Genomic DNA, 16,239 nt, shown 5'->3' on the forward strand with positions numbered 1-16,239 from the left:
GATAGAAATACAGGGAATGGCTTTCTTTTACATTAGCCCACTTTGGTTAGACAAGACTTCTCAGACAGACACCCATTAATGAGCAAGTTCCAGCAGTGAAATATTTATTGGAAAAAGTTTATTCTGCACAGTTCTGCCACAATGCATCAGAAGGCTCAAACCTTCTAAATCTATACACATTTTAGCTTCTGAAGGACCGAACCCATCTAAAACCCAATAGGTATATAGTACATAAAAACCTGACAATCAATTGCAAGTGACACAGGAAGAAGTTGAAACAAGGAAGAAAAACCCACAGGGGAATTAGCATATGAAAATAAATGGTAAAACCACCAAGGACAGGTTGTCTGTTTTCACCAAATAACTTACAACAAAATTAGTGGACAAACATAAAAAAGCAACAAGGGTGAAAGTGATGTAGGCTACGGCAAAAATCAGTTTGTTTTTTTAGCAAACTCTGAACAATCCACTACATAGTTCCAATAAGGGAAGAATAGCACTCGATACACATTCTGAAAAGAAAAAGATGGACAGTCTTACAGTTATGAATATACTCAGTCTCATCTGGTCAATGGATTCATATAATCACATAATAGATTTGAGTTACTATTGAGAACAAAGGACAATAACTATTATACAGACATACAGAAAATAAGTCTTATGATACAGAAACACAAAATTGACAAATACTGTTCATTAACATTCTGAACATGAGTTAAATGCTGTAGTTGTTTTAAAGTCAGTCAATGATCCCAGTTTGAATACTTACACAATACCAAATACGGGTGTCTTTATATAGCTTTAACATTTGACAGCATTTCAAAATATTATTCTAACTGAATCATGGTCGTTAGGCTGAAAACACATCTTAAAGGTGCCGCCTAGGTGGAAATGGTGGATTTAACCGTCCTGTGGTTGTATGAAACAAACCCCTGAAAACATTGTCTAATACTAATACAGTCCTAACTTGGCTTTACATTTTTTATTTATTTTTATTTTTTATATACGTGTATACAGAGGTTTGTTTTAACATGTAGCCTATGAGAATGTCAACATTTGATTTACAGTTCTATGAAAAGGAGAATAATAAGTCAACATCTAAAATTTAGTTGACAATTACTAGCAGGGAGACTAACATCAATATAAAAGTATACATTTCAGGGCACTGCAGTCTGTTGCAGTCATCCAGGTAAAAGTATCTATACAGACTGTACATGCACTCTGAAGTGACAACTTAGACAGCCATTGCATGTGGTTCTAAAGGATCCATCTCTGGAACATCCATCTGACGTGGTTCTAAAGGATCTTCTTTTGGAACAGAAATTTCTGGTTTCTCTCCTTCTGGCAAATCCGTCTGTTCTGGTTCATCAGGTTCCACTTCCGGGTCAGCCATCTTTTCTGGTTCTGCAGGTTCCACCTCTGGGATGAGGAGGTCGTGCTTAAGTTTTTTCAGCTCTGTCATGTTGAAGCCCATGAAGATGGTAGGGCTGTTCTTCTGAATGGCCTTCATGCACTTCGTGCGCTTCATTCCAAACAGGGTGGACACCTCAGTCCGGGTCAGCCACAGTCTCTTGGAGAGCTCTTCAGACTCCTTCTTGGTGGGGTATGGCTTGGTGTGGAAGTATCTGGTGAGGAAGTCTTTCCGCTCCTCAGAGGGTCGTTTCTCCATCCCACTGGGGTCCAGGGCCAGCTGAATATAGGGGTCCATCTTGGGTACCTGCTCACGTTTTTCCTTCTCTCGTTGCTTACGGAAAGCTGCCCGCGCATCCCTCTCTTTCTTGTTGGCCTCCATGGCCTCCCTGAAGGCAGCCTCCAGCCTCAGCTTGCTCTGTAGCTCAGCAGGGGACTCAGAGGGCTGGGGGACAGGGACGGAGGCCTGCGCTGCCATGGGGACTGGAGGGAGCTGGGCAGAGTACAGACCTGGCACCTGGACCATCTGCTTAAAGGCCATGACTTGTTGTTGGCGTCCGTTGGTGGGGGCGGGCTGGAGTCTGTCTGCATCTTTAGGGGTCTTGGGGGCACGGCGGCAGCGCTGTAGATGGATTACTATAGCTCTCTGCGTGGTCTTGCCTGTGTAGACGCCGTTGCAGTAGATGCATTTGAATGCTGCGGTCTTGAGGATGGCGTGGACGGTGGGTGCGATGCAGTGCTTCCCACTCAGATGGGCCTGGTAGTTCTCCACTGTGACACACTTCTCTTCACAGAAGGGGCAGTCGGTCCGCATCGTTTTACTGGGGTTCCGACACACTTCTTGTTTTCCACCAGGCTGCATCTTGAGGAAGATCAGGTCTAGGGAGTTGGTGACCAGAGCCAGTTTCAGCTCTGCGTCTCCCAGGATCTCTTTGGGGGCCATGGTGTTGATGTCAAAGTAGGGGAACAGAAGGTTACCGCTGTCATCTGTGTACAGTCTATACTCTCGCCTCATGAAGTCACAGTTGGCCTTCTGTGTGGGGTTGTGTTGTGTGTTTGTGTGTTCAACCAGTTGTTGGATGGAGTAGAACATCCCAGGACAGTAGAGGCAGTTAAGCCCGTGCAGTAGGTGTTCAAAGAGTCCCTTTTCAGACAGCAGGATCTTACACTTCAAACACTTGACTGTCTTGTCAGGCATCTTCCTGAGGAAGGGAGCACGGGCAGCCAGGCCCTGCTGCTTAGCTGTTCTGGGCTGGGCCTTGTGGGCAGCCTGTTGATGAGCCTCATAGACATTGGAAGGGAGCAGTTCATTACAGATGGGACAGGTGATCCACTTCTTGGCTTTGGAGTTGAGAGCAGGATTCCCTGCTGGTTTGATTGGTTGAGGAGCCTTGCTGATCAGCTGGATGTTACTCGTCTGGCTGGGCATGCCTACCGGCGTGGCGAAGGTGTAGGTGGGCATGCCGTTGACCTTGTTGCCAGTGGGGAAGAGGTGGCTGAGGAGGGACTGGGAGGTCAGCATGGTGCCCTGGGGGTTGCTCTGGAGCATTGTACCCTGGGGGGTCCCCTGGTTCAAGGGGAGGCGCTGAGTCACCATGAGGGCCTGGGACATCCCTGGAATGCTGATCTGCACCCTCGGGGGCAGGAAGACCTGCTGGGGCTGCTGCTGCTGACCTTGGACCCCTATGGTGAAAGGCACCTGGTTGTGAGGAGCACCAGGTAGTGAGGCGCCAGAGGGCAGTCTGACCATGGTCTGGCCGATGGGCATGGTGGCTGAGATGGCCCCCTGTGGCAGAGCACTCTGCAGCTTGACAGTAGCACCAGGCTGGACGAGACCCTTTGCCTCAGCACCAGCCAGCTGAACCAGGGCCTGAGGGGGGAGGAAGCTCTGGTTGGGCCCTGCCAGCTGCTCAGGACTGGACACCTGTGGCATCTGTTTTTTAGGGGCCAGTGTTTGGTAATTTGTGGGCTTGGCGTACTGAGTGTTCTCCAAGATCCAGGTCCTGATCTGAGCACAGGCCCACTGGTGAGTGGGAGAGGCCAGGATGTGGTGCAGCATGTGCTCCGTGCTTTCAATAGCCATCTTACACACCTTACAGAACTGCCTAGAGGCTGTATGGGGGAACTTAGTGTCTGGTATCCGTCCTGAGAAGTGGTGCCACAGTTTCTCCAGGTGGTTCAGCAGGACGTGCTTCTTCATTGAGAACAGGTTTGAGTCCACATATCGGCACTTACGACACTTAAACCTGTCTCCTTTCTTGGTAGTTGAATGCAGAGATGCTGCATCTTGGTCCACATTTGGAGAGCCATGAAAGAGGAGAAGGTGCTTCTTGAGGAGTCGGGGGTGGGCAACGAAGGAGCAGATCTGGCAGGGAGCCAGGACACACAGTTTCCTCTCATACTCATGGCTCCGCTGTAGATGACTCGTGTAGGAGTACCAGTTCCGGGTGGAGTACTTACAGAGGGAGCAGCACAACAGCCGCGTGCGGTACGGCCACTGGGGGAAGGAGACACATCGATAACAAGCGTGATTAGCAAAATAAGACCATTTTAAATTGATCTGTCACTTCACTAAGGAATGCATGTTATATTTTTTTGTACAGTGTCCCATAGCCATTTCAGATGCTGATTATGTGTGAACTGAATTAACTGATGCATATTCATCAGTGGCTATGCATTTCCACAGAGCCCAGAAATATTGGCACATTTAAGCAATCACTTGATTTCAAACACTTGGTTTGTTGACATCCCTATCAGACTAGTGCATCTTTCCAGGTGCCATTTTACCTTTTTCTTCCTCTTGCCTGGGAAGGGCTCACTGAGATCCACCCACTCAGTCTCCCGGAATGCCTCATCAGAATCAGACTCTTCATCAGAGTTCTTCTTCTCCTTTTGCAGCTCCTGGAAGTTGGTGACAGACAACAACATACAGTTAAGGACAACAAACAGCTAAGTATCATGGGAAGAAAACACTGATCAATGATCTCTGAACATTCACTATCCTGTGTACCAAATGATACCTTATTCCCTTTACAGTGCACTACCACTGACCATCGGGAATAGGGTGCCATTTGGTACAGTTATGGGAAAAGTACTATCCATGCCTATAAACAACGGGTAATAATTAGGGCTCATCTAGTCCCCAAACAAAAGTTCCTACAATGCTCTGATACCTATAAAACAGATAGTTTTAAACATAAAAATTGCACTACAAAAACATACTTCCAGAAGGTTTTTGCAATCCTCCAGTCCAAAATCACTCAAAATGTGTTTCACTCTTCTCCTTGTTTTTCGGATGTTCTCCAAGTTTCCAACCGGGACCTGATACATTGTTCCTCAGCTTCCTGAAAAAGAGAGCCATGTTAGGCCAGGTAATATTATACACATCCAAACTAGGGATGGGATTTGACTGAGTACTTGCATGATTATTTTTCCTAGTACTCAAAAAAATAACAAAGAAATAGGCCTATGTGCACATATGTCTATGCCAAGAGTAACGATGACCAATTTATCATATCCATTACATATAACAAATCCTAATTTGACCTAATAAATATATCGTGCCTTCAGAAAGTATTGAGACCCCTTGACCTTTTCCACATTTTGTTACGTTATTCTAAAATGGACTAAATATAAACCATTCCTTAGCAATCTACACACTTGACATAATAATGACAAAGCGAAAACTGGTCGGACATTTTGGATTCTTGTTTGGGGGGGGTACAACTGTCAGTTGAACAACTGAATGAGTCTTCCTCATTTAACCCAACCCCTCTGAATCGGAGGTGTGGAGGGCTGCCATAACGACATCAATGTCTTTGGCACCCAGGGAACAGTGGGTTATAACTAGCTCAGGGGCCGAACGACAGGTTACCTAGTCAGCTCGGTGATTCAATCCAGCAACCTTTCGGTTACTGGCCCAACGCTCTAACCACTAGGCGACCTGCCACTCCTAATTTATACAAGTATTCATACCCTTTGCTACGATACTTGAAATTGAGCTCAGGTGCATCCTGTTTCCATTGATCATCCTTAAGATGTTTCTACAACTTGATTGGAGTCCACCTGGGGTAAATTCAATTCATTGGACATGATTTGGAAAGGCACACACACCTGTCAATATAAGGTCCCACAGTTGACGGTGCAAGTCAGGCAAAAACCAGGCCAAGATGAAGGAATTGTCTGTAGAGCTCTGAAACAGGTCTGTGTAGAGGCACAGATCTGGGGAAGGGTAGCAAAAAAATGTCTGCAGCATTGAAGGTTCCCAAGAACACAGTTGGCCTCCATTATTCTTAAATGGAAGAAGTTTGGAACCACCAAGACTCTTCCTAGAGCTGGCCGCCCAGCCAAGCAGAGCAATTGGGGGAGATGGGCCTTGTCAGGGAGGTGACCAAGAACCCGATGATCATTCTGGCAGAGCACAAGAGTTCCTCTGTGCAGATGGGAGAACCTCCCAGAAGGACAACCAGTTCTGCAGCACTCCACCAATCAGGCCTTTATGGTAGAGTGGCCAGACGGAAGCCACTCCTCAGTAAACGGCACATGAAAGCCCACTTGGAGTTTGCGAAAAGCCACTTAAAGGACTGACCATGAAAAACAAGATTCTCTGGTCTGATGAAACCAAGATCGAACTCTTTGGCCTGAATGCCAAGCGTCACATCTGGTGGAAACCTGGCACCATCCCTATGATGAAGCATGGTGGTGGAAGAATCATGTAGTGGGGATGTTCTTCAGCGGCAGGGACTGGGAGACTTGTCAGGATCGAGGCAAATATGAACAGAGCAAAGTACAGAGAGATCCTTGATAAACATTCAACAAAGTACTGAGTAAAAAATTTTAAAAAGTATGCCAGCACTGTCAACTGTGGGACCTTACATAACCAGGTGTGTGCTTTTCCAAATAAGGTCCAATCAATGGAAATATTCACTCCAATCAAGTTGTAGAAACATCTGAAGAATGATCAATGAAAACAGGATGCACCTGAGCTCAAGTCTCATAGAAAAGGGTCTGAATACATATGTATTCAAATCTGTTTTTGCTTTGTCATTATGGGGTAGTGTGTAGATTTTTTTTTTAAGAATAAGGCTGTAATGTAACAAAATGTGGAGAAAGGGGTCTAAATTTGAGGTCGACCGATTAATCGGAATGGGCGATTAAGTTTTCATAACAATCGCAAATCGGTATTTTTGGGCGCATATTTTTTTATACCTTTATTTAACTAGGCAAGTCAGTTAAGAACACATTCTTATTTTCAATGACGGCCTAGGAACGGTGGGTTAACTGCCTTGTTCAGGGGCAGAACGACAAATTTGTACCTTTACCTTTACCTTGTCGGCTCGGGGGGATCCAATCTTGCAACCTTAGTTAACTAGTCCAACGCTCTAACCACCTGCCTCTCATTGCACTCCACTAGGAGCCTGCCTGTTACGCGAATGCAGTCGATGCTGGGGGATTTTTATAACAAAAGCGCATTTGCGAAAAAAGCACAATCGTTGGACGACTGTAGCTAACCACAAACACCAATGCCTTTCTGAAAATCAATACACAGAAGTATATATTTTTAAACCTGCATATTTAGCTAAAATAAATTCAGGTTAGCAGGCAATATTAACCAGGTGAAATTGTGTCACTTCTCTTAAGTTCATTGCACGCAGAGTCAAGGAATATGCAACAGTTTGGGCCGCCTGGCTCTTTGCGAACTAATAGACAGAATTTTATGTAATTATGACATAACTTTGAAGGTTGTGCAATGTAACAAGAATATTTAGACTTAGGGTTGCCACCCGTTCGGTATTTTAGCTAACGGTTCTGTATTTCACTGAAATAATAAAACGTTTTGTTTTCGAAATTATAGTTTCCGGATTCGACCATATTAATGACCAAAGGCTTGTATTTCTGTGTTATGTTATAATTAAGTCTATGATTTGATAGAGCAGTCTGAGCGATGGTAGCCAGCAGCAGGCTCGTAAGCATTCATTCAAACAGCACTTTCGTGCGTTTTGCCAGCAGCTCTTCGCAAGCACAGCACCGTTTATGACTTCAAGCCTATCAGCCTAATGGCTGGTGTAACCGATGTGAAATGGCTAGCTAGTTAGCTGGGTGTGCGCTAATAGCGTTTCAAACATCACTCGCTCTGAGACTTGGAGTAGTTGTTCCCCTTGCCCTGCAAGGGCCGCGGCTTTTGTGGAGCGATGGGTAACGCTGCTTCGAGTGTGGCTGTTGTCGATGTGTTCCTGGTTCGAGCCCAGGTAGGGGCAAGGAGAGGCACAGAAGCTATACTGTTACACTGGCAATGCTAGTGCCTAAAAGAACATCCAATAGTCAAAGTATTATGAAATACAAATGGTAGAGAGAGAAATAGTCGTATAAAAACTATTAACTACAACCTAAAACCTCTTATCTTGGAATATTGAACTCATGTTAAAAAGGAACCACCAATATTTTCTCATGTTCTGAGCAAGGAACTTAAACGTTAGCTTCTTTACATGGCACTTTCACTCCTCCAGCATTTCTTTAAACCAAATTGAACATGTTTCATTATTTATTTGAGGCTGAATTGATTTTTATTGATGTATTATATTAAGTTAACATAAGTGTTCATTCAGTATTGTTGTAATTGTCATTATTACAAATAAAATAAAAACTGTCCGATTTAAATCGGTATCGGCCCTTTTGGTCCTCCAATTATCGGTATTGGCGTTAAAATCATAATCGGTCAACCTCTAGTCTAAATACTTCCCAAATGCACTGTCGACTAAACCCTTCCATTGTTCTGCAACTAGCTACCCCTAACAAGCAAAGTTTGAAATGTGTTCTACACTCATGGCTTTGAGTCTCTAGTAACTCTTGTCAAGGAGTGAAATGTAAACTTAAAATATACAAGCGTTTGCACGAGATACTTGTGTGTATATAAAGTGTATGTGGATACCCCTTCAAATTGGTGGATTCGTCCATTTCAGCCACACCCGTTGCGGATTGCAGACACGTGTATAAAATCAAGCAGCCATGCAATCTCCAGACAAACATTGGCAGTAGAATGGCTTTACTGAAGAGCTCAGTGACTTTCAACGTGGCACCGTCATAGGATGCCATCTTTCCAACAAGTCAGTTAGTCAAATGTCTGCCATGCTAGAGCTGCCCTTGGTCATCTGTTATTGTGAAGTGGAAACATCTAGGAGAAACAACGGCTCAGCCGCAAAGTGGTAGGCCACACAAGCTCACAGGACGGTTGCAGAGTTCCAAACTGCCTCTGTAAGCGAAGTCAGCACAATAACGGTTTGTCAGGAGCTTCATGTAATAGGTTTCCATGGCCAAGCAGCTGCACAGATGCCTAATCTCACCATGTGCAATGCCAAGTGTCACCTGGAGCAGTGTAAAGCTCACCGTCATTGACCTCTGGAGTGATGAATCATGCTTCACCATCTGGCAGTCCGACGGACGAATCTGGGTTTGGTGGATGCCAGGAGAACGCTACCTGCCCCAATGCAGAGTGCCAACTGTAAAGTAATGCTCGTAGCTGAATGGAAGCAAGTCCCACAGCAATGTTCCAACATCTAGCGGAAATCCTTCCCCAGAAGAGTGGAGGCTGTTATAGCAGCAAGTGGGGGTACCAATTTCATATTAATGCCCATGATTTTGGAATGAGATGTTCGATGAGTAGGTGTCCACATACATTTGGTCATGTAGTGTATATTCAGTCTAATTTTTGTGCCATTTCAGATCAGCTTATTACAGTTTCAATAAATATGTTATATTATATGGTGGAATACAATCTCTAGAAATAAAGGCAGTAACTGCACTTGCTTGTAGAAGCCTATGGCTGTGCAATGGTATAGCCTTGCTTTTTTAATTTAGCCGACATGACGGTCTTATTTCCTGAGCCCTTAAGGGCATTCAAGACACCCATTTCCTAGTAAAAATACATGTCATATAATAAAATAAAACAGAATATTTTTCCAAATGAAAAAAAAAAATCACTGCGAAGTGAAGAGCATTTTGCATATGGAACTGTTATTTAGAGTGATTGTTTCAAACGTGACTATTTGGCAATTTTTCAGGATTACAAAACAATTACGGCCACATCTGTTTGGTGAGGCCTAGGATTTATTCCGATGAAAATACGCTCAGTCTTTATCAAACTAATGTTTTTGTGTATTTTCAGTGTGGAACCGGTCTATGTTTAAGGGCGTGGGCACTAGCAGTCCACAAAGTAGCCTAAATGGAAAATAGACTGGAATATTATTATTCCAAAACGGCAGCCCTCTGTTGAAACATTTCCTACTTTAATCAACCAGTCCATTTTGAAATGTGACAAAATTGTCATTTTGCCAAGAATGTGGCTTGTGTATCCCATCATTTAGATACGTTTTCATAGGCATTTATTTCTGTAGGCCTAACAGGAGTTAGTGTGCCCCGTTAGCATGTGTAGAGGAGGCAGTCGGAACGCAATTGAGTGAGTGATACACAGAGGGAAAAGGGAATTTAAGGAGAAGAACTGTGTGATGCTTGGTTTGGTTTCTTTTTTGCTGTGCCCCGCAAATGCACATGTAGAGATGAAGCACTAGAGTCAAAGCAAATGAATGTGGTCTTAATTTTTTTAACGGGACAATTTCACTTGTCCGTTCCGGGAGCCACAAAGCACATTCCACAAAATAGTTTTACAGTATATATAGTGATCTCTAGTTAAAGATCATGCTTTGACATCCATGAATGTAGCCTATGGATTAATGTGTTTATGGCCCATAGGCCATAAATGTAAACCAATAACCTAAGTATTTTACTTTTAGATGTGTGTATTGTTAGATATTACTTTTGGAGCTAGGAACACAAGCATTTTTCTATATCCGCAATATATATGCGTGCGACCACTAAAATGTGATTTAGTGACAAGATATAGAAATGCCATTGTCATGTTACCCTCACCCAATACTGCTACCATTTCCAAATCTAGCACCATGTGCCACACAGCAAGATGACAAGAACATTTGGGTAGTTGCCATACGGCCAAAACAAAAGTAAAAAATTAGTGTACAGGAGCTGCCAACTCACGCATTTGACCCTCACACCAGATCTTATATCTCATGCATTGAAAAGTACTGCTGTTATTTGTAGAATTAGTCCATTGTATAGTAAGTGTGTTAACTTTTAAACCGTGCTCCAAATCGTTTTTGAAAATCAGACCATCTGCGCCTGCAACTTATCACGAGCAGAACCTCTATCATTGACCTGTCTTGCAACAGCACTGTGAACCGCTGCACATTGAAGCATATGATTGGTCTAGTTATGTAAGGCAGGGGTTCCCAAACTCTTTCCACTCTGGGTCCCCCCTCCAAGCTTTGGAACATTCCACGCCACCCCTGCACGCACACACATCTATTTCTATGGGCACAAGAACTGTTCACACCCCAGGTTTAAAGCTTATTACCTGCAATTCTACACATTTTGTCATGTGGTGCAAAGAACATTTAGCAGTTTTAAAGCTAATTTTCTTGCAATTGTATACATTTTGCCACATCTAATGTATATTCATGTGATTTGAGTGACATATTACAACATCTATGGGCAAATAAAACCCAGCTGACATAGGCTAGTTGATCTGGACATTTCTGACAAGTTATAAATAGCTCTAAGGTATACAATGACTAACATGACAAGAGGAACTGATGGTGCACTACCCACTTTCGAAATTGCACCTTGTGCATTCTATTATTACAACTTTCAAGAGTAAGTTTAAAACCAGACGGAGCTCCTTAAGTGTGTTTTTTAAAGTATTTATAAACCTGCCCCCCTCCCTAGGAGGCACAACACAGTTTGGGAACCACTAATGTAAGGGATCAACGGGATTGGATGCAGGTGTAAACATTTTTTTTAGCGTCCCTCAAGATTAGAGTGGAGCTGAATAGAGAATGTACTCCACTGAGTTTATAAAACTGTTAAAAGAGTAGCACAGTAGCAGTTTTATGTACAATTTTGCCCAAACTAGGTTGCTGTTACTCCCATCCCCATTGCAGAATGCAGCCTTTTGACATGTATTTGAATCAATTTAATCCACACTTGCATTAAATCTCCTCATTTGGCGATTGGCATTAGGCTGTGACAACGAAAAGGCAGCAGACAGACCTAGTTTGGTAGGGTGACATGATTTGAAACTATGAAAATAATTGTCAAGATTGTGACCCCAAAAGTCTAAATTTGATTCTGGAGCAGGGACAATGAATATTTATATATTTTTTGGTTAGGGTGTAGGGGTAGATTTATGGCATCTTGTATTCAGGAGATTTTATCAAATTTATTTAGCCTGATCAGTGGAACAATTCTCATTCTTAACAATGGGCTAAAATAGGGTAATTTGTGTGCAAGAACACTTATTCGCCAAACTTATTTTATTATTCCACTTCTTTCCAATTTTGCCAGTGTAATCACATATTTGAAATCCGATATGCCTACGTGTCTTTGAAAATGAATTATGAGGCTATGTATTTTTGCAGCCATTCCATGGATAGTTTTGCATAAATCATACAAATAAGCATTGGATATTAAACACTCCAAGCTTAAACATTTTTTTTATTAAAAAAATATATATTGTATTCTGCACATGCTAGGCAGATGGTAAGGGGAATCACAACTCAAACGCATCATATTTCATCTCGGTAGAGTAAGATTATAGCAAGGATCTTCAACTAGAAGACATAAACCACCTGCATATTGATATTCAGTCAATTGTGGGTGATTGGGAAATTAATTGTTATAACAAGAACATTTTCAAAACACCCAACACTTGGGAAACATAGATCAGGGGTGGTGAACCCTCCAGTAGAGCAAGCAGGATTTTTTCAAGCCTTATTTTAAAAAGAGTTCACCCAAATTACAAAATGTTTGTATTTACCTTAAAAGCAGTCTATGGACAAGGAGACTGCTATCTATGATTTGGTGACCCACTGCTATCAACCACTAAAGTGTTAGTATTTCCTGCGCAGAGCCTTGGTGTAGTGGTAACACTATCTTGCATGTGTCACATACTTTCCATCCTTTATACTGTTTTTCCACAATCTTATTTATTTACTGTCTGAATAAAGTGTCAATCCACCTAAATAAGGTTTCACAAAAATAGGCATACTTTGAGATTTGGAGGGGTGAAATGTTAGTCGACAAATTGAGTTAATTTCATGTTCAAAGTATCCTTAATAAACCGGACCTGTGGTTTATATATTGTTTTATTTTCCACCCTGGTCATAAGCCCAAGCCATGTCAAAATACGTAGAATGGCAGGAAATTAACTTTCGGGACATTTTACTGTTTTAATGTCTAGGGGTTGTGCCAGGGAAAAATGAAATTCACATAGGAAATCTCACTCTAAACTTTCTTAAAAAGTTGCCAGCCCGGAGTGTACTCGTTCCAATTACAGGCACCCGAAAGAGTCCTGTATTGTTATTTTTCGTCACGAGCTAGCTAACGTTAGCTGGCTAGCTAAGTAGACCCCCGACACAGGAGTTGAACATTTGCGTGCCTTCCTTGGATGTGGCAGCCGTTTCAGATTCCCTCTCCGGAAACAAACCCTGAATCCCCCCCCTCACCCGTGGTCACAATGCCCCATGGTAGGCACAGAAATTACAATTGAAGTTGAAAGGGCAGTCATTCGAATGGGACGCCTATGCCACGAAGGGTCACCAAAAGCGGCCGGTGGACCCGAGAGCAAAAATATAGCTAAAACCATGTAATTGTATGCATTGGCGGGAATAAAAAAATAAGCTAAAATGCTAGCTAGCTAGCTAGCTGTGTTGAACTCAATGATCAATCATTGGTTGAACTGCATACAAACATGTCTGGTTGGCTGATTTATGAAAGTGGATCTGCGCAAATGTCGACAATGGCTACAATAGGTGTAGATTTGTGATGAACTGTTGAAGATGTTGACTGACCGGGCTACATACAATTACCTTTGCTTTTGCTTCTCCGGTTATAAAAGGATGGCTGTCGCGTCTTTTTTTTTTTTACCGTGTATGGATAGTTTCACCAATCCGCCAGCGCTTCAGTCTCGGTGTCACGGAAGTGTGCAATCAATCCACCTGGACGATACTCTGCCACTCACCTCCCCGGACAAGATGCAACCGCCAAAGTTAATTCAGGAAATAATGATTCACATTAAAGTGAAATAATTGATGTATTGTGCTGTTTCACCCTCCTCCTGAAGTAAAAAATGGCGCTTGTGTTCAGGACATGACGTTTGGGTCCTAATTAGCATATATGGAGGATGACCAATGAGATTGAAGTTAGCTGTGGACTAAATTGGGGAACTTTCCAAACATAATTGAAGTTTCGTAGTGATTTCCTTCCATTTAAATCTTAATTGATTAGTTAATTGGGTGAATAAACATGACATAAGAGCACAAAAGAGGTGTGGGTGTGGCTGCAGACAGAATAAAGAATCTGGAAAAAGCTAGCTAGTCACATGGTACAATTCAAAACAACCAATAGTCTGTCAGGAAATTGAGGCAAAGGGGAGGGCCAAAAATATTTTATGGTGACCTCATATCATGCCACTGTTCATCAGCCAATGGTAGACTACCCTTCCAGTCCATTATTTGCTGAAAAAAACCCATAAGAATTTAAGTACATGCTACCTTTTATTACAATACATTAGTGTGTTAGAAATGTCTAAAATGAAATTGCAATGGAATTTGAAAGGTACAAATCAAGAATAACAATATTACTTATTATTGTTATATTTTATATGTTACGCAAAAACAAATACATCTACTAATTGTGGCCAAAGGTGTAGCCACAGCGAAATTTGGCTCGCCAGCTAAAGCTATTCAATCAACTCCAATCTGTAAAACTATAAACTATTTTCAGGAACGAGACATGAACACAGATTTACACATTGTTAATTGGGTTATCATACATGGTTGTCAATGTATTGATTGGTGCCCTAACGCCATGGTCTACTAGTGGCTGGCTAGTGACCATCTCTTGAAAGCCCATTGCCGATACATTTCTTATTAAAGCTGAACTTTCCTCAACTTTCACTCCTATAGTCAGGTTTGCATTGTCAACAGTTGCATCTTGACAGTAGCCGTGTCCGAATACCCATACTAGCGTACTACATACTTAAATTGCATTCCAGGTCGCAATTGTAAATGAGAACTTGTTCTCAACTTGCCTACCTGGTTAAATAAAGGTGAAATAAAATACTCATTTCGGCATTTGATGTATTTACAATTCACTCGTCTTTAATGAATAACATTTGACAACAGCTGATAATCAGATAAATTGTCACACTGTACCAAAATATGAATGGTGGTAGTCAACGCAATCGCGCATTAGATAACGCATTCGGAGTACTATTTTCACATGCTATAAAACTTTTTTTTCACGTACTATTTAGTACGCTAGTATGAGTATTTGGACACAGACATTGTCTCTTCAAATCACCACCTTCAGGTGAAAATAAGTCACTTCTGACGAATTGCCGCCAAACTGTGATCGCCCCCTGGAGGCCAACAGTAATAATGCAGACCTATCCTAAAACTGTTACAGGCTTGTTATCCTCTCAAATAAAAACTGTCAGTATTCTTTACTCATTATTATATTCCTCATGATGGAAATATATTTTCAAGAGCAACACACAGAACAATGGCCTTGAGTGTGAAATTACTCGATATGCACCATATGTGAACGAGGTGCCAGTGAAGATAGCGAGAATACGGTGTACATTGTTTCAGAAGAGAAACTAAGTACTGTAGCAGAATGTGATCATAAAGCTTTTCACATCTTTCTGTGAGAGAATTTGGTGTTTGGGTTGCATTTTCTATCAGGGTCAATAGGTCATCTGGGTTTTTAGACTTGGTCTCAAGCTAGAGGGCCTGCTGTCATTTGCTTGTCTGCATGTGACACCCTATTCCCTAGTCAAAAGTCATGCACTATATAGAGGTATATAGGCTGCCATTTCATAAGCAGACATTTTGTGTTGCAGGACAACAGACACACAGCCTGGTAAATATAGGAGTTTACATGATGAATGACATACCTTACTAGTGTAACGGATGTGAAACGGCTAGCTTAGTTAGCGGTGTGCGCTAAATAGCGTTTCAATCGGTTACATCACTTGCTCTAAGACCTTGAAGTAGTAGTTCCCCTTGCTCTGCAAGGGCCGCGGCTTTTGTGGAGCGATGGGTAACGATGCTTCCTGGGTGACTGTTGTCGTTGTGTGCAGAAGGTCCCTGGTTCGCGCCCAGGTATGGGCGAGGGGACGGTTTAAAATTGTACTGTTACATTGATGCTGTTGACCCGGATTACTGGTTGCTGCGGAAAAAGGAGGAAGGTCAAAAGGGGGGTGAGTGTAACGGATGTGAAACGGCTAGCTTAGTTAGCGGTGTGCGCTAAATAGCGTTTCAATCTTGAAGTAGTAGTTCCCCTTGCTCTGCAAGGGCCGCGGCTTTTGTGGAGCGATGGGGAGGGGACGGTTTAAAGTTGTACTGTTACACTAGTTTATAAGGGTCAAGGGCTCTTCATAATACAAAAAGTAAACTGAAAACAGCAAGGATGAAGCAGGCTGGCCTTCATTTGAACATGTGCCTCCTGTATCAGCATTAAACCGCTATGAGAAAGCAGCCATTTTTTAGTCTGTACCTGGCTGGAGACTTCCCTATGGGAAAATCTCAATTGCACAAGCCTCACGTCCGCTTTCCCCGTCTTCCCATTAGAGGTCAGAAGGACCTCTGGCTTTCTCATCCAATGGGTTTTGAGGAGACAAGGAGTATGCAATTGAGCAAGTCCCTAGTTTAGCCTGCGTCTGAAATGGCACTCTTTTATAGGGAATAGGGTGCCATT

General features: G+C 42.6%; 1 protein-coding gene across 1 annotated transcript; it reads right to left on the reverse strand.

The window, feature by feature from the left end:
- Positions 1–101: 101 nt before the first annotated feature.
- Positions 102–13,642, reverse strand: LOC118398056 (activity-dependent neuroprotector homeobox protein 2-like). Its single transcript, XM_035793038.2, has 4 exons — positions 13,347–13,642; positions 4,633–4,754; positions 4,198–4,311; positions 102–3,907 (listed from the first exon to the last, which is right to left on the reverse strand). Exons 2-4 carry the CDS (start codon positions 4,738–4,740, stop codon positions 1,235–1,237), a joined length of 2,895 nt encoding a protein of 964 aa, XP_035648931.1. The 5' UTR covers positions 4,741–4,754; positions 13,347–13,642; the 3' UTR covers positions 102–1,234.
- Between the last annotated feature and the right edge of the window lie 2,597 nt (positions 13,643–16,239).

Source organism: Oncorhynchus keta, chromosome 19, assembly GCF_023373465.1.
Source record: "Oncorhynchus keta strain PuntledgeMale-10-30-2019 chromosome 19, Oket_V2, whole genome shotgun sequence".
Lineage (NCBI taxonomy): Eukaryota > Metazoa > Chordata > Actinopteri > Salmoniformes > Salmonidae > Oncorhynchus > Oncorhynchus keta.